The sequence below is a fragment of the Enhydra lutris genome, unplaced genomic scaffold (assembly GCF_002288905.1).
Source record: "Enhydra lutris kenyoni isolate GAN:26980312 unplaced genomic scaffold, ASM228890v2 scaffoldscaffold14, whole genome shotgun sequence".
Classification (NCBI taxonomy): domain Eukaryota; kingdom Metazoa; phylum Chordata; class Mammalia; order Carnivora; family Mustelidae; genus Enhydra; species Enhydra lutris.
The window spans coordinates 10,058,315-10,081,464 of NW_019154098.1; the positions used below are offsets into that span (position 1 = coordinate 10,058,315).

Here is a 23,150-nt window from a genome sequence, read left to right on the forward strand (position 1 = left end):
AAAAAAAAAAAAAGAGCTACTCCATTTAATTCACTCAGAATTATTCAGAATTTTCACCCCCCATCTCCTACAGAAGGAAATATGCTATTTCTCAGGTTCGAGCACTCTGCATGTTGGCCATCTTAAGTAAGTGTGGCACTAAAATACACTGGCGCCTTTCATAATTCCAGGAAAGTCACTGTTCAGAGAAGAACGGCCTACGATAAGACAGGACAAGTATAAAAGTCTAAAAAACGTAGCTGAATAAATCAATTACAGATCTATGCAGAAATGCCATGCTGCTTGTTTATTCTGGTACCTCACCAAGTACTAAGACAAGAGATAAGCTAGCAAATCATTAGGAGAGTTAACAAAAATCTCACCAATTGCTTTCTTCAACGCTTCAAAGGTGATTTCTTCAGTGTTATTAACCTAGAGAAAGGTGATTTTAAGAGTTAAGAAAAGTCGATATAAATAATACCTTCAACTAGTTACAAGTCATCTAAGAACGCCTACAATTGTTTTTCTTCTTTGTGCTGGCTGGATCTGGGACTATCCTCCATAGTATCAAATAATCTCCACTTCCTCCTTGGCTGAACCAGTGGCCTACTGCAGGGATTAATGTGGGCCTGGCAGAATCAACCACCACTGAATTACAGAACTCGATCTCCTCTCATGGGATATGCAACAAGGTCTGAGTCCCACTGGCTGATCTAGGCTTCCCAAGTGAAGAGTGCTTTGAGATATTCAAGGCAGAGAAAATATGTAAATATAGTACAGCTATGTAATACATGAAAACTAAGTACTCTATACCCTCTGTAATTTTGGTGCCGTATACAGTTTACAAATAAAAAATAAACCGAAAACTTTAATGGTTTAAAAGCAAGAATCACCACTTCTTTGGGAAGTGTCCAGTGAGTACAGTTAACATCTTAATCATATTCTGGGTCTTCTAAGGTAAACTACCTACACTTATTTTCCAGAAACACCCTTTAATAAAAAGCTTCCCTCCTTTCTTGCTTTGAGATATATAAAAGGTATGAAATCAACAGCTTTATGATAAAAAATCAGTAATAGTTTTTATGGCACCAGCACATTTTCAGGGGGAATAATTTACATAGTTACCAAAGTATCTCTGAATAGAAGTTAAGAAATGATACCTGAGTACTTGCCTGGGCCTCTGGTCATCCCTAATTTTAGCTCATGAGCTTCTTTTGCTAAGTCTAAGGCAGCAAGACTAACGAAAGCAAGACTTCGTGCTTTGCACCTTAGCTTCTCTGTAATACAAAGGCTTTAGCTGGAAATGAAGCAGCAAGAGTTCCACTACCTCAGTTTCTCTACTGAGGGTTCATATTTCTAGTTGAAGTCAGATTAAACTTGGGAATCTTCAGTTGCTTTGTTCTAGATATTTGGAGCAGACATATAGGATTAGGCTCTGGCTCATTAATTATTTGTACCTAGCAGTAGTCTAATACCTCAATGAAAAAAACCCACTGGTTAGGGGTTTTAGACATTTGAGAAACAACTACAGTACAGCGAAAAGAACACAGAAGAACTATGAGGCCAGCCTTCTTGTTACACATAACTGTTAATTATTACCTATTCAATCCCAGGTAAGTGAAAATTTAAAGTTCTTTATTCCAAGAAGTCTTCTCTATTGGTTTGTGTTTTCCCTAATTTGGAGGACCACGATGCAGTCACTCTGTCCCTCTCCTGTCTTGCTTTTAACCTTCTTTCTCAGACTCCCTTTCAGTCACTTCCTGGTCCTGCCCATCCGCTCTGGAACAGGCTACTGCTCTCCGGCCCCTTTCCTTATCTCCAGCCTGGCTACTGCAGGTCCTCCTTATGCAAACTGTATGCTATTAAAAGGAGCTATTAGCTGGCCTCTCTACCTCTGGCCTCTTTTTTTGCAGTTTAGCCTGGCCACACTTCCAAGATTCCTTTCACGAAAGCACTGTCCCAGTAATGACACTGCCCAAATTTCAGTGTTTCCTTACTTCCTGCCAAATTACACACAAAGCCCTCAGGCAGGTGATAAAACCTTCTATAATCTGACTTCAATCTTGTTTCCCGCTCTTTCCTTTTGTCAATCCTATTTAAAAAGGAAAAAAGACCAACTGCTTTATATTAGTGTTCAATGATTCATATTTTTCAGAGTGTAGCTGTTAAATATAAGACATCTACTTTATTTGGTGCCCAACCAAACTACAGTCTGGTTGCCTCTCTAGAACACCACTTGTGTGCTCTGGAGAAATGATGCAAAGGCGCCAGCCTCGAGGAATTTCAACAATCCTTTTACTCTTGATGACTTTTGCCCTTATTCATGATCTATAACTCTAGCCTAGACTGTACAACACCATTGAGCCTACATAAGATCTGTTTGTCCTTTTCCCATCAGGCTAGTTGTTATGTTGCTTCCACTGATATCTTACTAATTTTATAGCACCTAGGAGAGCAGCTTCTAACTAATACTACACTAGACTTGTTTTGTTATTAGCACACATGCAAGCTTCTTTACTCGTATTTGGGAAAAGGCAGGAGTGTATAAATAAATGACAATTTATTGTTCTAGAATAATGACAATTCTTTTTAGCCAACCGGTAACTTAATTTTGTACAAAGAAAAATTCAATATGCACTCAAAATATTTTATGTCTAGTATGTATAGCCTCCCATCCATTCCCCAAAATAATCAAACACTATTACCTTTTAGAAAGAAGAAATGAGTGGTGATTTCAATAGACTACAGTAACAATCCGAGTCATAATTAGGGAAAACAGAAGTTTGCTATGATCTTATCTAAACATTCTGACTTCTAAAAAAGAATTTTATAAGGACTAAAAGCAGATATTGGATATATCTGAGGACTAATCAGCATTATGCATTTAAAATTCCACATAATTTTGATCAAATACAAGAGTACTGTGTTTTTTAAATGAGCAATTCTCTTATATGATTTATTGTTAGCAAATACACTTATTCATAGTTTGATATTTTGTTAAACCATTAGCCGGTGAACACTTAACTGATGTGAATTTCTCCTCTCCATGCTATGAAATTAATTAGTTCTGAAGGTAATGTTGTTTTGTCTTCTGTATGCAAAATCAGATTACATAATGGTGAATGAGTTTGAAACTCCAATATGCTTAAGTAAATCTTATAATAAACTATACTCAACTTCTCAAATGCTCAAATATGTGCAGCATATTTGACTTAGGGCTTACAGCAAAGAGAAAACAGGGTCTTTAATAAGTTAAATAGTAATGTACTTTTTTAAAATTTAATTTTATTTTTTCAGTGTTTCAAGATTCAATGCTTATGCACCACACCCAGGACTCCATGCAGTATTAATGGACTTTTAATTGCAAAATGTACGTTTAAGAATCTTCTTCCTGTATTAAGTCTACATACAAATGTTTTCTTCAGTTCATTTTACCAAAATAGACTGATTTGTTTGCAATAGCTTGAAGTGCTATATATATACATATATATTTTAAATAAAAATAGTAAACAAAAGGAGAATGGAATACCACTCAATAAAATTCTTTGTACTCTTGATAAACTGTAAAAACTAAAGCTTTAGATTAACCCCCTAAAAGTAACAGCAGCAAATTCATAATCATTAAAATAGAGAGCTAGTACAATACTCTCCTGAAGAGTAAAATGTATATAAATTAAAATGGCTTTCAAGAGGTGAATTTAAGGAAGATGATTTTTCTTGAGCTTTAAACTGGCAAGAAACTACACCCACCATGTTTCAAAATGAACACTAACTGCCTCTTAACTGCTCTTGACACTACGCTGATAATTTCTTAATAAAACTGACAGGTTCTACTTACTGGGAGTGGAACAGCCTAAAGGATGTAAGCTAGTCCGCTTGAACCTTGCCACCAAAAAGCTGTAATTCCTGAAGACTGACAGGGATTGGGGAGGCGGGGGGGGCTGTAACACCATGAATTAAGACAAATTCCTTCCCCTTTTCTTAGATGGATAATCTCTTAAATTATTTATACTATACCATGGGAAAGAATGAAAAACCTAGGAAGGCAAACAAGAGATGAACTTCAAGGAGGAGGCTGACGTGACACCCAGGTACTTCCGCATTTTTACTAGCCCATCAAAAACTTCTCTGGTGATTTGTGCAGAGTAACTCCTAGACAATACTGGCTGTTTTCCTCTTCCTAAAACTCAGGTACACGTTTGTGCTTATTAAACAGGAGGAGAGCATCAAACCTCTGACATTTCAGAAAAGTCACAGTCCTTAAAGATTAGTAGGGCACCGATACACTGCAGCCTTTATTAAATCCATTACAGCTACTATTAACAATAAAAAATACACCCTCCCAGATCAGGCTCTGAAAACTTCCATGGAGTTTGTACAGTTCCCTTTATTCTCATAATCTGTTTCATAAATCTTCAAAAATAAATAGGATTTGGAGAGCCACCCGTTTAATAATAGGCCTTACATAACATTTCTTACTATTTTTAAAAAAAGTCTGTTTCGGTTCCTTTTATTACACTAAATTACAATATAAAACCTAATGACCTCAAAACATAATGTTACGTTTATGTATCTTTACTGAGTGCTGACATGAGTTTAGTAAAATAAATAAAAAATAAGCTCAAAGCTAAATCAGATTAATGGCCACTAATAGGACTGTTCATCTGAGGGATGATTTACAGTTACATTTGTTTCTGGTTTGAAAGTATGGAGGGGCAAAAAGTTCTTTTAAATTTATGTCTATTTCACGAAAGTACCCCGCCATACACTTCCAGCAACTTACCACGTCATCAGAAGGAATGCTGTTGGGTAAAATATCCACCTGAATGGATACGGTGTCCACAATACTTTTTCTTCTAGAAAGTCGATCTTCATCTAAAATCAAAATGGTTTTTCCCCGTTACTTGCTAGTTAGAAACGGTATGTCATTTAAAACCTCTACTTATTTCAGATTTCAAAAGATCTTAAAAAATAAAGTTTTCTTTTTGTTCTTTTTAAATATAAAAAGCATTGTGTTCTCAGGCTTTTAAATTTCATCAAGCAGATTAAAAAAATAGAACTGATGGGGTGAACTAAGGTTAAGAGTTTTATTTTCCAAAAAGGGAAATATTACCACTTCCCTAACAGTTTAAGAAAAAATAAAACAAAAGTCAACAGCAAAAGGAGGAATTACATAATCTAAAATGAATATATCCATTTTTACTAACACTCACTATATTGCCGTTATATCTCTCATTTCTCCCCTGAACAGTGAAAGCTGTGCGCTAACTGTGGATCCAGCACAGGAACCTATGTCTGCTAGAGTTTACCACGCACCACATTTGCGGACTGAAAGGATCTGTTGCTTCAGTCAATAGCTCCTTCTCTACCCTTTCCAGCCATTCAACTCCACTGGCTCAGCTTTTGCTTAAGTCAACCACCAGTCCGGAAAACCTTGCTCTTCACTTAAAGGCTCTAGCTAATTTACTTTCTTCCCACTTTTGCAAACGTGCTTGGTCTGAACCAAATGCTCTATATATGTCTCTATCTACTCTTCTTAATCCCTGCAGTTACAATCCTGCACTTAACCACTCTTCCCAAAAGAGTGTGTGTCTTCCCACCCAGTAAAGTTCAACAGCTATTCCTAGGCCCACTTTATGCTTAACCATTTTGTGGAAATTTGAAATTTTTTTATTATAATCTCCTCCCACACATTTTCTTTTTTTTTTTATTTTGATTTTCTCCTTCCACATTCAACAAATCTATTAAGTCATTAGACACCATGTTAGGTCTTAGGGACAAACTGCTGGAATGTAGTCCATACCAGCTTATAGTATAAGAGATAAAACCCAAAATAAACAAATAGTTACACAAGTAATGAAGGTCTTGGAGAAACACAGGGTGCTAGAAAAACACCTCAATAGCTATGATTTCATCTAAAAAAAAAGGAAGTAATACTTTATGTATTCCAATACAGAGAGTCAAGAGATTTATTCAACCACAGTTGAACTTGACAAGTACACTTTCTCTTCTGAGCTCCAGTCCAGTATTTCCAATTTCTTATTAGTCAACTCTACTCAACATGTTCTAAACCCAACTTTAACATCTCTAATAAACCATCTTTATGTCACACTGCCCTACTTTCAAGAGGGCCATCATTAAAATTCTGCATCTTTTTTGCCTGAATTCTTAGGATAGCTTCCTACCTGTTCTATTTGCTCTCTCCCTTATATTTTGCTAATAATGTTATCTCAGAAGTAAATCATTTTTAGTCTTAATTATAATTCTAAACAAATACGGCCCACATACTGATACAGAGAGCCTCTCAAGCTTTTACAATTGGGTTTAGAACACGCCAGAGAAAACTGGAAGAGGCTGCTCACACTGTGGGCTCTGACTGCCCAGCCCCCAAAGAGCTACTAGAAGGGCTAAGGAGATCAGTATGCGGATACATGTGGAATGTTCCCTACAGCAGCTGGGAAGCTCAGCTCTAGAATCTATGACTGACAGCACAGTCACTTCACAATCTGGCAACACCCCATCTTTCTAATCCTATTTTATACAAACTGTGATCGTCTTCTACGGCAGGAGTCAAGAATGAAGAACTACAAGAAGGCCAGCACAAATGGAGAAACTGGTTTCTTACTGACCACTCTTCTACTCACCGTAGCTGTCCATGGTGGTTATTAATGCTGGTGATCAAATATGGTTGTTCACCCTCTTTCAAGGCAGAGAGGCCTGCAGTTGCAGCTTCTCTGTGGTTTAGAAGGACTACGTAACTAGTTCTGGCCAATAAAGTACAAGCAGTATTCAGACAGCAGCTGCTCCGTCAGCCTGGACGATGGAGTATCTGGAATATCATATCTGGAATCTCCATCATTCCAGATATGGATGCTATGAAGCTATGCACGGTTAATTTGAGTAACAATTTACTGCTTTAAACCACTAAGCAACTATGATTGTTTGTTATCACAACTTAACTTAGCCAGGGTTAAATCCTGGCACTACTAATATTTTGGGCCAGATAATTCTTGTGGTGTGTGTGGGGGGGGGTTCTGTGTATTACAGAATGTTTAGCTTCTACCCACTAGAAGCCAGTAGGGCTACTCCACCTCTCCTTGCCCCACAGTGGTGATAACTAAAAACGTCTCCAGGACTGATAAATGTTTGCTGGCATGGGCAAAATCACCCTCAGATGAGAATCACTGACCCAGTCCATCCCGACAATAGCAATACTATAATACTACAATACTACCATACTACCTATATGCCACCATCATTTTTTTTTTTTTTTTTTTTTTTTTTTTTTGCCACCATCATATCTTAAATTTCTTAAAACACTAACCACGTCACTCCACCAACCTACCTACTTCTTGATGAATTAAAAAGCCATTCTGGGGTCTCTGGTCAGATCTTACCAACAGCAATTTCAACCACTCCCTAATTTATCTAATGTTTAAGTAAAATGTGCTATTCTCCCATCTCTGAGCACGCTTTTGGCCTCCTGCCTTCCATGCTTTTCTAGAAACAGAAACCCCTATTGGGAACAGTTTATTACTTGCCCTTCTTTACATCCTCCCACTATATAAATTCTCACATCTTTTAAGGCTTAAATGAGTATTATAATAGTTCCTTAAAATTTTAAATATTACTGTAATTATTTCCACTTATCCCTCTTTCTTCCAGACACAAAAACTTACTATCAGTTATGACTGATTTTCCCCTATCACCCTTCCATTAATACCACCCTTCAAACATTTCCTGGGCCTTGTACTAAGACATGTAATTTAATGCCTTATCTTGGCAATCACAGCAGGAATTCAGTGATAAACTCTCTGCTTTGCACCTACCACATAGGATTCACTTGGATTCTGCTGTAAGAAGGCTGGAGGTATGGATGAATACCTATTCAACTGTGACACATCAATACAGATTGCTCAGCTATGGATTTCAGATTGAAAATACTTCATCTCCTGCTTGTGTCTATGACTACAACCTAGACACTGTGTCCTTTGCTTCCTCGTGATCATATGCTTTGATATAAATTACCAAACATAATGACATCAATGGAGCTGCTACAAAGTAGTATGTGCTCATCAATGCCAACTTGCTTTTATCTTCTAAGCTGGTCAACTGTCGAGGCCTCATCAGAACTCAAAATGAGGAATAATAGCCTGTTTCTCACAAAAAAAAAAAACCAGCATAAAAGGATTTCTAGGGTAACATACAAAGGCTGATGGGTAGCACAGAAGAGTCAGCTTTAAGTCAAAGATAAAAATAAAAGGGGAAGAGAGACATGAGGGCAGGAAAGGAATCACTGGGTGGCAAAAATCAATGAGAACATATTCCAGAGGAAGTAGATTTAAGAAGATTAAAAATTTTTAAAGGGAAGAAAATAAAGCCTAATGGGAAACTCTAATGTTATATTCTCAGAACTTTATTCTTTTGACCTATACAATCACCTGCTTACAGCAGTCAAGCAGAAAAGCCCAGGTACATCTATAATCAGATATCATGGACATCTACTCGAACGTAAGGTTTCTAAAATAGAGCTTATGCACTTAATGCCCTTGGTTCCCATGGGCCACCTATGTCTGTTCCTGACCTGCTTTTCCAAGCCTACTGAATGCAGCCTCCGTGGACTATACCATTCTGCTGTCTAGAGAACTGCCTTGTCACCATCTCAGTGTCTGATTTATACAAGCTCTGGGGAGACTGTTGTTTCTCACCCTTAAAATGGGCCAGGGTAGTCCCAGACACTGCTTGCTGTGCCCTTACCACTTTCCCATCCCTCCTCCTGCTCTGCGTCCTGTGTCTGCTATTCACAATGGTGACCATCATCTCTTCTTATTGTTTCTAACTAGAACCTGGAGTTTAGAAGCAATTCTTAGAGCTATGCTCATTACGACCTCTGAACTCCCACACAAAACCCAACTCTGACTCTTAACTGCCTATGAGGCACCCTACTTGGCTGCTCACTGTCAAAGATACTCAGCAAGAGGCTGATCCCCTAAACCAGCCACTTTTTCCTATTCATCTCCGTTAATAAAAACTCCATCCTTCTATCATCGAAGATCCAAAACAACATATAGACAATTACATCTGTTTGAAATACATTTTTCTTTCTTCACTTAAACCCTGTCATACCACCCAACTCTACCAAAAAAAAAAAAAAAAAAAAGGCAACTGAAGCAGAAAATATACTCAGCTCTTACCCTCACTGGTGTGCCTTCCACCTAAGCATCCAAGGCAGAAACCAAGACAAATCTTTGGTTATCTCCTGCTCCCTCATACCAATCAACTGCTTATAAATTCTTTCTTGTAGGTTTTCCTAGAATCTATCCACTTCTCTGCATTCTCACTCAGTGCAGGCCCTGGTCCTCTCTCCTGGAGATTACTGAAGAGCATTCTAAATGGTTGCTCCGTCTCCACTCTGCTAAAGCACCACCAAAGCAATACTTGAACAATGCTTAACCTGACTTAAAATCATTCCTTGACACCCCAGCGTTGCAGAACAGTACAAACTATGCAACTTCATTTACAATTCCCAACCCTACTCCTCTGATTCAGTCCAAGTACACTAATTTCATACTAATTCCCTGAAGAATCATGTTCTTACCTACATTCATCCTTTCACACATGTCATCACACTTCTGAAAGAAACACCAAACACCTGCTTCAGGCTCCTCCTAGGAATTGTTTCCTTTGGAAGACATCCCGTGCCCACCAAACCTGGACCACATGCTCTCCTACCTGCTGCCTGGGATCCCCAAACTTCTCTGATCATAGCCCTGAAGGTCTGCTTTAACCGTCCAGTTATTTGTCCTATCTGAGACAAACTGTGTTATGAATTAGCTTCTTTGCTATGTATCTGGAATAAAACTAGTAAAACGCCACCACGGGGGAACTGAGAAAACAGTCACTCAGATCATCTGTGCTTTGTGGTCCACATGAGGAACCCAGTTGAGAAAGACTATCAGTTCTGTGAAAGTAGAGACTTCTACCTATTTTGTCCATTCTTGTTTCTATTTGCACAGAAGCTGGAACTGTAAATACTCATAAACATTTAATTATACAAGTTCACTACAGTCACTGACACCTTGATTGGTCTAGCTGAGATATTACTCAGTATTACTGTACCCCTTCATGAAGGAATACTTACCACATGCCTAGACCTACACTATTCATTCAAGTTCTAGGTTCATTTGGGATAAACAAAAAATGCTACACCATCTTACATTTATGGGCCACTTACTATATGTTGGTCACCAACAGTTCAATAAACTTTAGGCAGACCACTCTTCTTTCCCTAGAACCACTACCATTATATTTCAATCATGTGTCCACCTTCTTCACCAGATTTTAATCCTTAACATCTTTTTACACTCAAAATCCACAACAATGCCTGGTATATAATAGGCACTCAGTGAAGGTTTATGGAATACATGAAAAAAACTGGATCTGTATGGATGACTAAACAATCTTTATGTACATGGAAAATAGCAGTGTTACCTAATCAAATTATTTAATTTCCACTTCATTACTCTCATTTTTAAACAAAGATACTACTACTACCTATTAACCTTCAAGGGTTAAATGAGAAAATGAATACAAGTGCTTGTCTCAGTGACTGGCACGGAGCTAATGCATACTAACTGACTGCTAATATTTTCATGATGACAGGTATATGCATGATACACGAGAAACTATGTTTTGCTTTTTCTTTTGATATAGTCTTCTTAAATCTCTTATGTTTAAAAATGAATATCTGATGGTTACACAACAACAACAAAAATTTAATAACCAATCGATTATACCATAAAGTATCACTATGTCTTCAGAATCTTTCTGCATTAAGGCAGGACGTATGTGCCACAGAGTAATTCTAAACTACTGAAGTTTTTAGAAATCAAAAAAGAGGAATTTCTATGCAGTTACATAATTAAATATATACTGATATATTCAGAATTCCTCCAGTCAATGATACAGAAGCACTAAGAATGAGAATACATCTATGTGGGCGGGGGGGAGGGGGTAGAACAAGCCATCTGTTAAAAAAACAAAAAGTACCATAATTTTCATTAAAAGTTGTTACTTGTTAAGAGTCCCATCTGCTAAAGAGTTAAAAGAACAGGGTAAAAGGAAACAAGAAGGGTGAAAATACACTACGGCTACTGGGAAGGTAAAGGGAAATAACCAATGAACTTATAACTACATAAAATATACGGGCCACTGGCTCCATTTCTAAAAGGCACATTTTATTAAGCTATTTTTCTAGAGGAAGGTGAGGGAAGGGCAGGCCAAACTGATACTTGGATTTACCTTTGTGCTTGTGCCTGGGTTTATGAGGTTTTCTGCCTGAAGGAAAGAGAGCTAAATCCAAATTATAAAAATGAAATATTTTTAAGGTCTTTTAAAAAAACTGTTTTAAATTACAAAACTGTGCTACTGTTTTGTTTTTAGCTCTTTTATATCCCCAACAAATTCATGAGGTATAGAACCTTTCGTATTCTAGAATGTAAAAGAAAATGCAAAAGCATTTATTAACATCTCAGAGCATTAGCATTATGAACTATCATGGTAATAAACATGTATGTTTTGGATCCATGTTATAAAAAAGATAGCTATTTACAAAGACTGTGCTATTTTTAGTGTTTAATCCAGAAAACTACCTAACTCAAACAGTTCTCATATAGTATCCCCAAAGCAAGAACTAGTTCTTCTACCAAATTTAATACTTATATGACCATGAAATGACAATAAAGACATAGGACAGAGAAACTCTGATTTTGGTTGTTAAAGTAAACACTGAATGCAAAACACCATGCAGTTTTGCCTTTAAAAACAATGCAATTATTTGAGGCAATGAAAAGAACTGAAGGAAATACATGGTGCACAGAGGAAAACACATTCTTGAAAGGTCTGCAGGCTTTTAACAGAACAGTCAGGGCTCTTTCCAGTGACAGCAGTTACCTGACATTCAGCTCAGTAGTCACAAATCACTCATTAAACAATTTATATGTATTTCCATAAGTCAAACACAATGTGGGTTAATGAGGAAAGATTTCTATGGGCTTCTCTGTTTGAAGTACACTAATATATTAAGTATAATACTAACAATCACTTAAGGACTCCATTTGCTGATGATAAAATCCATGAGATTTACTAAAGTTTTTCAAGAGCAAAATTTTAAAGTGAAACTAAAACCTCCTAAGCATTTGAAAAACTGTGGTAAAGTGTACAAACAATGAATTTTCAATGCTAACTGGGTTAATGGAAAAATTACCGAAATGTAATCACCAGAGTTAGAGTTCCAGTTACCCTCCTCTTACCTGTTACTTGCGGTACATATGGTACTGACAATCTCTCAACACTATAGCCGCTTCCGCCTAGTGACTCTGCAATCTTGTTGGTCAAAAAGTATAAATTTTTGTCATGCTTCTCTAAAGATTTTGGAAGCCTGTCGGGTTGATCAAAACAAAAGTCATTCAGCATTATTTAAATTACTGAGCAAAAATAAGTTAACATGCAGGCATGCTAGATCAAAGCCTAAATATAAATATATATACAATTTAAACTGTAATTAGTGATAGAAAAATCAGTGTATTTTTGGTGACCAATCTGACTATAAAAACACATGGTATATAGTCCCATATGTTAGGCATTCTGCTGTGATTCTTTCTCCAATAACGTTCCAACAGGGAAGTCAGCCTTTAATTATTCCGTGGGTATTCACACATTAAATGATGAAGAGGACTAAATTCAGCTTTAACCTTCATGCTAATTAAAACTCTAAGAGAAGAAAATCAAACTGCAGCTCAGTGATTGCTAATGAAACATATATCAGCCAGTGAAGTGATAGGAAGCACCTGCTTCCTATCCTAGACCCTCACGTGAAGGTCTACTTTCTAATCAAACTCTGATATCATCTTATACTGATGCTTTCACTATTACACTGCTTTTATAGCCCCAAAGTCTGAATAAAGTATTGTTCACATATATATTCTTGTTTGAAGAGCAAGGGAGAGTGCAGGTATAATACCGATTTTCCTTAATACAGTCTCTGTCCCACAATTTTGTGAATGCTGTTACCTATTACTGAAAGTCTTGACCAGGATATTGTATTCTCTTAAGAAATGCTTATTTATATATGAGAACATGCTATATTTAAGAGATATATCTCCATATTAAAAAAAGGTTAAGATAATTTTTTTTCACCAAAGATTGACTATGTGTATACATGAGTCTACACTTATATTGTATAAGAACTTTTATAGGAAGAGAAAGAAGTCAGATGCATTTGACAGAAATACAAAATATATGAAAATATGCTAACAACAGTTTACTCCATTATAATCATCACTGATTGGTTTCTCAAGCCAGTGTCCCTTCCTTAAAATGTAAAGAATTAACATACATGCACTTATCTCTGAAAATATGCTCTGGTAGAAAATAAGGGGCTTCCATAGTTCGGATTTCAATAACCTGAAAGATATCCAAAAACAAAACAAAACAAAAAATCAAAACCCTCACTCCTCAGGATTTGGCTCTGAAAATTTGGAAAACTAAAAACACAGAAATTAAACATTTATAAAATACCAGCACTTTATTTTGGAATTTAAGCTATGTTTAGAGCCCACATGCGAGTTCATTTTATTTTCACACTTATTATTTTAAAAATTCAGAAGGTAACAAAACTCCGACAATAAAATAAAACATGCAGTAAAAAAAATGTATTATATTTAATTGAACCTACTACAAAAGGATAAGAACCTGTATTTTCTCAAGTGCCACTATGTTGGAAGCCCCTTGACAAAGCCCAAGGCCGTGAGCACCCTTACTCTCCTCGGCCACCTTCTGTAGCGTGTGCGTGAGGTCTCAACGTACTTCTGAGGCTGGGCTCCTCTGCGCCACTGTGAGCAACTTAGAGGGGGCACTCTGCTTTTGCAATGGCAGGCATCAGACAGATAGTCACCATTTGTCTAATGAATGAATAAGTTCTATTTCTTGTAATGCACTAAAAGCCTACATTTAAGCATGGACTAAGAGATGTGCTTCAAATTTCAGAAAAATGAGGTTCTCCTTGACCAATAATCTTTAAAGAATAAAAATTACAGTGGACTTTCTCTGCCAGGTAAGTTAGAGGCTCTGAAATGCATATTAAATCGAGCAAGTAGCTACTGAATGAGTTATTGCTGAGGAAACTTGAACATAGTTGAACGACACAAGACAAATCTCTAACAAATGTTTTCCTGTGAGAGCTGGCTCAAGTAGACTGGCTTAAAGCAATAAATGAAATAGTATAAAAACTAAAAACAATTTACATACTGAGATTCATAATGGCTTAAAAGGAAAACAACCAGATAAGAATTCAAACGACATTCTAGAAGAAAACCATGCATTCCTTGACCACTACACAAAAAAATTCTAATAAAGGAACAGGCATCAAAGAAAATATACACACTAACTGTAGCTTTAGTTTAGTTTCAAAAGAGTTATTACTGAAAAAGTGATGCACACTTTTACAGCAGTATCTTTATAATTTGATACAAAATCATAATTTGATAGAAAATTAAAAATACTCAGCAGTGGAGGAAAATCAGCCATTTTTATATAAAAACCAAGTTGAAAGATTTTTTTAAACATCTTACCTTGCTAACATGTTGGCAAAATGCAGGGACAGCTATCATCTGACTTACAAAGTTGAGGTACGCCGCAACCAGAGCCATGATCCCACAGCGATGGAACATTGGCAAATTATCCTCATTGATAATTACACTGTCCTTTAATAAAAAACAAACATGGCTAACAGATCAAGGTCTTAGACTCCATTAGCGTTTTCTCTATGATTATACGGAAAAACTACAGGTCGTTTGAAGTGCTGATAAAAATGTTACCTTCTAAGAAGTTGTTTTTTAAAGAATTCTGAAAGGATAATAAATATCCATTTACAGGAGAGTTCAAGCTCTCAAATAGCTCTTTCTTAGGAAAGTCTTTTGGGAGGGGTGGAGGGGTTACACAAATATACACACACACATGTGTATATATATATATATATATATATATATATATATATATATGCACATGTACATATATGTATCTTGCACTCAAACATATATATGATATATGGTCCCATCACATAGTGTTCTTTGCACACTCCAATGAGATAGCTACATATGTAATGACTATGTAACGACCCTCTTCTTCACTAGACTGAGAGTATGGGTGGAGGGGCCATGCTGCCCCTCTTTAGAGTACTCCCAGGGCTCTGAGCAAATATGACACACAGCTGATGGTCACTCAGTATTTGTTAAGACAATGAGTATGATCATAACCTGAAGTATTTTTCTATTTAAAACTAGACACCTCCCTTTTAAAATTCATGTCCTTGGATAAAGGTAAAACCACTTTAAAGATGGTGTCTAGTTCATTAAAAAAAAGTTTTTTTCACTGAAAGATGACAAAAGCATACCTGTAAAGCAATAGCTAATCGAATGAGATCAATAACCACTTCCTCATTGGCCAATTCAATAGTTATAAGAGCAAGAGAAGTATAAAGTAGTTCATAGTTTTTCTGAACATTGTCTTCCTCTTTACAGCCCAAATATATGTGCCGATACAATTGTTGCCCATTCTGAAAAGGGAAATGACATTGAAAAAAGATGATTTTTGCTTAAAAAGTAGTGCAGGCAGATTTCATACACATATAACCTCTTACAAAGCAGCTCTTATTACAGAACTTAACATGGAAGAGAAACCTAAGCTAATAATCAGATGGTCAAATTGTATCCTAAGTTATCAACATCAATAAGTATGCTAATATACACAACAACAGCTAAGACAGAATGGAAGCATGAACGATAATTAAAAATAGCAGCTGAGAGTTCCAGTGTAAACAATGAAATGCTTTTAGTGATCATCTGAAAAGACAAAAGCAAATTACAGACTGATTTGGGAAAAGGCTGAAATGGCTGGCAGAGTTATGGGAGATACTTCTGCAATACCGCCTTGGCAATGAAAACAAAACAAACATTTGGCTAAGGGGAAATGTACTCAGGCTTTCCTGACTTTGGAGGCAATCTCCTGTGAGGTGGGTGAGGAGCTGTCCAGGGACAGGCACCTGCAGGTTCCACTATACTTGGGCTACAGTGACCAAAGGCAAGCCTAAAGCCTTATGCAAAGGAGTGGTTATAGAGATACTCCAGGGACTGCAAAAGGTTTCCCCCTAAACCAAATTAATCTAAAAATAGTAACACAGAAAGGAAGAGCCTTTCCTCTAAAGCATTCCGGGGTACAGGTCCAACTACTAAGTGAGAACTAAGAGAAATAAAAATGTGTTCTCCATTTAAAGTCACTATGTGACTTCATGTGGTTAATTACTATGTGGTAATTAAATCAACCTCTTGCATTGGTTCTCATCACTAATTGTAAGCTACAATCATTGATCAGCTGGAATGACCACCATGACACCTCCCCACTGCCCACCCTCAATATAATTTAGCTGGTTAGTGGTGAAGCCCAAGTATTTTTGAAGCACAAAGCTCCCCAGGTGATTCTACTATGCAGGCAGGGTTAAGGCTAGGGGCCTATTCACTCATATGTGGAGGGACTTCAGCTTAACCCCCTGGGCCTGTTTCTCAGCAGGTTCACCTTCCTGTTCACTTTAGGGGAAAGGACTGAACACAGTCTTCTGAATCCAGAGTTTGCTTCTCCCAAAAGTGTTTAACAACGGTCTATGTATTAGGCCCTCTCCAACCCTATTCTTGAATCCTATGGTTCCTAAACATCATTACATTAAAGCTTGCACACATGGAAGTTTAGACGTTAGGTCCCTTAAGTAATTCAAGTTGATTTTGTACCTACTACATACATACCCATCAGGTTAGACAACACTAAAATCTAACATTACTATAATAATATAGTGTAAGTTGGTGTGATGACTTCACAAAGTGGTTTGGAATGGTCTAATAAATCTGAGAAACGCATTACTTGCCAAGGCCTCTCCTGTAGGCCTTAGAGAAATGGGAGTTACATGCAGTACACTACGTGTACCAGAGTGTTCCCAGCAGCCTGTCTGCAGCAATTCAAATGCCCCCAGCAGGATAACAGATAGCCTGTGGCATATTCGTGTTATGCAATACTACACAGCTACGTATGTGAATAAATTTTACCACAATAGAGCTAAATGAAAGAAAACATAAAAGATCACGTAACATATGGTTCCTTTCACGCAAAATACAAAAACTGACAAAACTACACTGTATTGTTCAGGGATCGACAGATGTACACTTAGGTGGCAAACTGTAAAGAAAAAAAGCCAAGGAGTCCATTTTCATGAAAGCACGGGGATGACTACCTGCTGTGGATGACATGGAGCTGTGGAGAGGCTGGGCCTACACCATTATTCACCATGTGGGGGGCCTACACCATTATTCACTTCAGAGTAATTAAATAACCCATGCATTTTGTATTTCATAATAATTGGTACTTTTTTTTTTTGCTAAGAGATTCCCTGAATTGCTGAAACTGTTAACAAGAGCCCTTTCATCTGGTGATATTCTGTGAGGATTATAGCTTTGGGAGAGGAGCCCTGCCAGGTGAGACACAAGATACTGAGCAGCAGCGGCTTCCCCTGTACCTGTACAGCTTCATTAGAAAAGAAGATGTGAAGGAGCACCTCCCAGTGTAAACGGTGAGGGCCTCCTGCCCCCAGGACAGTCTTTCAAACATAGACCTGATGTCTATGGTATCCCTTAAACATTCAGATGGAGCAGTTTTAGGCTGGGTAGTACTATCCAAAGGGCAGTTCATCATCCCCTGACTACAGACCCCCAACTTTTTTTTGGTTAGGTCTTTGCTGAAATTTCCATAAGGTGCCAGTTAAAGTTGCCTAAGAAAACCAAACAGCATTTTGACTGATAGGATAAATTGGAATGTAAATGAAAAAGGGTGTCCAATTATAAAGATAAAATTTGATTTTAAAAAAATGAACAGATTGCACCAAAAGAAAAATATACCAAAAAGAAGTAGTTTATACTAACAGTAACAAATGCTTAGCCAGTTATTTCAAATTTTAAAATCGAAGGATAACTAATTTAGAGAACAACTTCAAGAATTCAAAATTTAACATGGAATAATAGTCCAATATTTTGGTTCAACTGGACCCTTTCAAAATTAGTTGGCTAGCAAAATTAAGGAAAGAAAAGGATTATTTCTATCACTGTCATACCAGATAAAATAAAATGAATCCATTCCCCAAATTCAGTATCACGTAATGTCATTATATAAAGTCAAAACCTACAAGTTAGTTATCAGTGAGTTTTCAAATTTCATTCTACTAATCATGATTAAAAGTTCTTCAGTTATGAGAAACAACTTCTTTCACTAACTGGATAATATAAAGGAATACTGAAAAAAATAAAAGTTGGAAAAAGCTAGAATGCCTTTGCCCTACTTATTAACCACTTTTTTCATACACAATTGAGCCAAACTTAAAGAATTATTTTGTTCACATTAATTTAGTAAATGTTATTTTATAAATCATTTTTCAAATGAAGTTTTAAAAGTATGGGGACATTAACTTGAAACACAGCAATCAATAGTAATAGAGGAAAATAAAAGATGGTGACAGGGACAAATCATGGTCTAGTAATGAGCCAAAAAAGAAAACAGATTATAGATATCTGCACCTATCTTCCTATGGGGCTCTCTATCTGTTATTCCTTGCAACCCTACAGACCACGGCTCACTTATCCACCAAGACTGGGATTATCTTGAAACCAGCTGGCATGTGTGTCGTGGATACTGCTGTATCTCTCAATGCTGAGCTCAGAATCTGGCAAATACTTGGTGCTCAAGCTTTGGATGAAGAATACACAGAAAGATTATTCAATATGTTAAATTACTTTAGGTGTCATGATTTTCTAAATTCAGCCACTTGCCAACAGACGTACAAAATTCAACTGATCATAATGAAAATTTGGCTACATATTACGTTTAAGGGCAAAGATCCTGCCTACCTCATCTTTATATCCCAAATAATGACAGAACAATGCCAAATACACAATAAAAACATAAAACACTCATTATATTTATATATTTAATGGTGATAAGTATTTTCAAAAACTTGAAGCCATTAAAAGTAGAATCAGTGTGTTCGCCTGGGGTGGAGAGGAGTGCAAGACAGAAATTACAGGAACTTCTTACTCAAAAGAACTCAGAACTATTGCAGCATCCATCCACCAATGCTTAAACATAGGCTGGAAGAGACACTGTCAAGAACATTGTGGTAATGTGAGAAGGCTAAAGACAGCAGACTGAGATTTCCAATGGCGCAAAATTCAATGGCTTCCTTTTAAAGTCACAGGATCAATATAGAAACTACTTAACAATTCAAATAGCTATAACTTATATCATACCTTATTTTTAAGAAAATCATCCTACCTTTTTCATGAAACTTGTATCTTGTCTACAAATTTTTTCTCTTTTTATCTTTAGGTCAGCTACATCTGGTATTATTCTAGAGACAACACATAATTTTTAATGAATAGCACATTTAATTATAATATCATGTCTTCTTAGGCAAATCATAGTTATACTTAGGAGTTTGAACAATATAACACATTTCAATGAGCATTTGAAATAAGCCTGTATGTAATGATACTACTGAATTACCAAGCTCAATTAAGAGGAATGCATAAATTCATCTTGACTCCTGTCATTCCAAAGTTTAAAGCAAAATCAAAATAAAATTCATGTAACTAGTAACTACTTGTAGATGAGACCTCTGAAAGTACATTAAATGATCTTCAAACATTTGCTATCTTAAAATATAATAATTTATCTAATACCAATTATTATTATTATTTTTCTCTTCCAAAGATCTTATTTATTTGACAGACAGAGATCAAGTAGGCAGAGAAGCAGGCAGGGGTGGAGGGGGGGCAGGCTCCCTGATGAGCAGAGAGCCGGATGCGGGGCTCGATCCCAGGACCCTGAGATCATGATCTGAGCCTAAGGCAAAGGCTTAACCCACTAAGCCACCCAAGCACCCCTATTTAACACCAAATAAATAAAACTTTGAATAAAACTTAAAACTCTTAGATTAAAAAATTACAATACTTGAATACATTAATGTGGGAATTTAAAAACATTATCACTAAGTCTATTTCAAAATGGCCCAATACCTGATCCCTCGAAGTTTTGCCCTATTGTCATGGCGATCCATGAGATTATGCATGACTTCCAAGACTAACTGTCTCAGTTCATAGTCTTCCATGAGAGATGGTGATAACAAAGGATCCAGAAAAGATCCAGGCAGTGCAGTAACAATTGTCTTTGCTTTGTATCCAGAGGTCACCTGATCATGGGGAGGAAAAACGAACAAAAAACCTTTGTCATGAGTCCTTCTTCAGTAAAATTCTCAAACCAATTTATAAAAACCATAAACTTAGAGGAACAGCAAGTATGAACATAAGCCTGAAAGAAAAACAAGAAGGAAAGTTATAAGGTAATGAGGATTTTAGGACACCTGGGTGACACAGTCAGGTTAAGTGTCTGACTCGTGGTTTCTGCTCAGGTCATGATCTCAGGGTCACGAGATGGAGCCCCACATCAGCTTCCATGCTCAGTGTGGAATCTGCTTAAGACTCTCCCTCCTTGTCCTTCTCCTACCCCTCCCCACAGTGCTCTCCCTCTAAAATAAATAAATAAATCTTTTTTAAAAAGTAATGAGGATTTTAATTTGCAAAAACATAATAAAGAGAATAAAATAAAAGCACATATTTACTGTGCACCAGGCACAGTCTAGGTACTGTTTGAATATTAACTTCCTCTTCACCACATCCCTATGAGGTGAGCATCAGTGTATATCTCCATTTTGTAATAGAAAAGAGGCTCAGAGAGGTCAAGAATCTATGGCATAGGTAGTCAGTACTAACTGGACACAAGGTATTAGGTAGCAAATAGTACAGTACAGGTAAGAATTGAAATTTTTAAACTTAAATTGTCAAATTGTTCTTTTAAAGTAAGCAGTTTGGGTTAACAGGAATACATTTTTAATCTGGAAATCTGTACTTTATTCATTACTTGATTTGACATTTATGAATATATCCCTATCCTCTAAATTTAAAGCTTTTAAAGAACAGATATTTATATGCTATTAAGCATTTTAACCATACCACAAAGACATTTATTCAGGTGACTCTGGTACAATTAGGAGAGACAAGATGATTTACTCTGGGTATTTGTTTAATTAAAAGGCTTAGAAACAAAAGAAATTTCAGGTGGAGAGTCTTTATTTATCAGGGTTACAAGCAAATATGAATATTTATATTTGGGCACTTATTACAGGATCGAGGTGATTTTATAAGTGAGCAAGAAAATTGGTTAGGACAATTGCTACCTGCCTAGAAGAATTAAAAATATATCCAAGTCTCACACCACATACAAAAGTAAACTTCAAATATCTAGCTATGGAAAGCCAAATTCTAAAAATTTTGTAAAAAAATATAAGCAAAATGTGCTCATAAGAATAGGCAAATTTGCGACGATGTGGATGGAACTAGAGGGTATTATGCTTAGCGAAATAAGTCAGTCGGAGAAAGACAACTATCATATGATATCCCTGATATGAGGAAGTGGAGATGCAATGTGGGGGGTTTCGGGGGGTAGGAAAAGAATAAATGAAAGAAAATGGGATCGGGAGGGAGACAAACTCTCAATCTCACAAAACAAACTGAGGGTTGCTGGGGGGAGGGGGTTCAGGAGAGGGTGGTGGGGTTATGGACATTGGGGACGGTATGTGCTACGGTGAGTGCTGTGAAATGTGTAAACCTGGCGATTCACAGACCTGTACCCCTGGGGATAAAAAGACATTATATGTTTATTAAAAAATTTAAAAATTAATTTAAAAAAAAGAATAGGCAAAAGTTCTTAAACAAGATAAAATAAAAAAGCATAAAATACATATGAAGGACTAATTAATCTGACTATATTATATTTAAACTTCTGTATAGCAAATACCATAACCAGAATTAAATATGAAACACAAAATCCCTAGGTATGAAATATTTATTTTAAAAAAAACAGGGGGCACCTGGGTGACTCAGTTGGTTAAGCATCTGCCTTCAATTCAGTTATAGTTTTGGGTCCTAGGATTGGTCCCCACATCGGGCTCCCCACTCAGCAGGGAGCCTGCTTCTCCCTCTGCCCTCCATCCACAACCCCCCCACGTTCTGCTTGCTTACTCTCTCTCATGCTCTCTCCCGAATAAATAAAACCTTGTGTTTTTTTTTTTTTTTAAGGGATCATGTACAATAAAGATTTCCTAAAAGAAATTTTAAAGATCTTTAAAGATTTGGAAAGGACACACATTCCAAATAATTAGCTCCTACTTTGTTCTTGGCATTATACTAGATATAGTTAAGATACAGTTAAATCAAAGATGAAAATGATTACTGTAAAAGAACCAGAGGACTTTACATTTTAGGTATGCTTTTCCTTTTTGTCTATTTACAGCTGAATTATTTTCAAAAGGAGAAGTCATTATTTGGTCAGTGTATGAAGGAAATAGCATAGTCTGTACAAAGAAAATGGTTTCCTATCCAAATTCTAGTCTTGAGCTTATTGACCGTGGTGAACCTCTTCCCCTCCTTCCACTCCACGTGTCTGAGCCCAGGCATCTTTCTGTATAAAACATAACACTTTCTATCTTCTATATATGTCAGTCATTATGAAGATCAAGTAAGATACACAAGTGAGGAATAAACAGTAAAAGAATAAAATATTTAAGTATATAAGCCATAGAAAAAAGCTAACCATAAACAGTATCTTACAATATAAGAAAAACCAGATAACATGAAGTTATTCGTTCCTCTTCAATAATGTAAGTTTATTCTTCACTTATTTTATTTTATTTTTTTTAAGATTTTATTTATTTATATGACAGAGAGATCACAAGTAGGCAGAGAGGCAGGCAAAGGAGGAGGGAGAAGCAGGCTCCCCACTGAGCAGAGAGCCCGATGTGGGACTCGATCCCAGGACCCTGAGATCACGACCTGAGCTGAAGTCAGAGGCTTCAACCCACTGAGCCATCCAGGCGCCCCTATTCTTCACTTATCTTAAATGACTTACCATAAGTAAAGATCTCAGCAACATTATCTGAATCCGCCTGGTTCCCAAATCCCTAAGAT

The 23,150-nt window shown here is 36.6% G+C and overlaps 1 protein-coding gene across 3 annotated transcripts in view; it reads right to left on the reverse strand.

Moving 5' to 3' along the window:
* Positions 1 to 23,150, reverse strand: part of LOC111146583 (EFR3 homolog A) — a 109,148-nt gene that overhangs the window by 11,270 nt on the left and 74,728 nt on the right. For 2 of the 3 annotated variants that reach the window (XM_022502196.1, XM_022502197.1), the window contains 9 exons: positions 23,092 to 23,143; positions 20,145 to 20,317; positions 19,402 to 19,477; positions 15,431 to 15,592; positions 14,610 to 14,741; positions 13,376 to 13,443; positions 12,291 to 12,418; positions 4,763 to 4,854; positions 363 to 411 (listed from right to left, as the gene is read on the reverse strand). In XM_022502196.1, the coding sequence (XP_022357904.1) occupies positions 363 to 411; positions 4,763 to 4,854; positions 12,291 to 12,418; positions 13,376 to 13,443; positions 14,610 to 14,741; positions 15,431 to 15,592; positions 19,402 to 19,477; positions 20,145 to 20,317; positions 23,092 to 23,143 (932 nt within the window). Of the gene's footprint in view, positions 1 to 362; positions 412 to 4,762; positions 4,855 to 11,280; positions 11,332 to 12,290; positions 12,419 to 13,375; positions 13,444 to 14,609; positions 14,742 to 15,430; positions 15,593 to 19,401; positions 19,478 to 20,144; positions 20,318 to 23,091; positions 23,144 to 23,150 lie in introns of all 3 variants that reach the window. The other variant, XM_022502195.1, reaches the window with a different exon arrangement.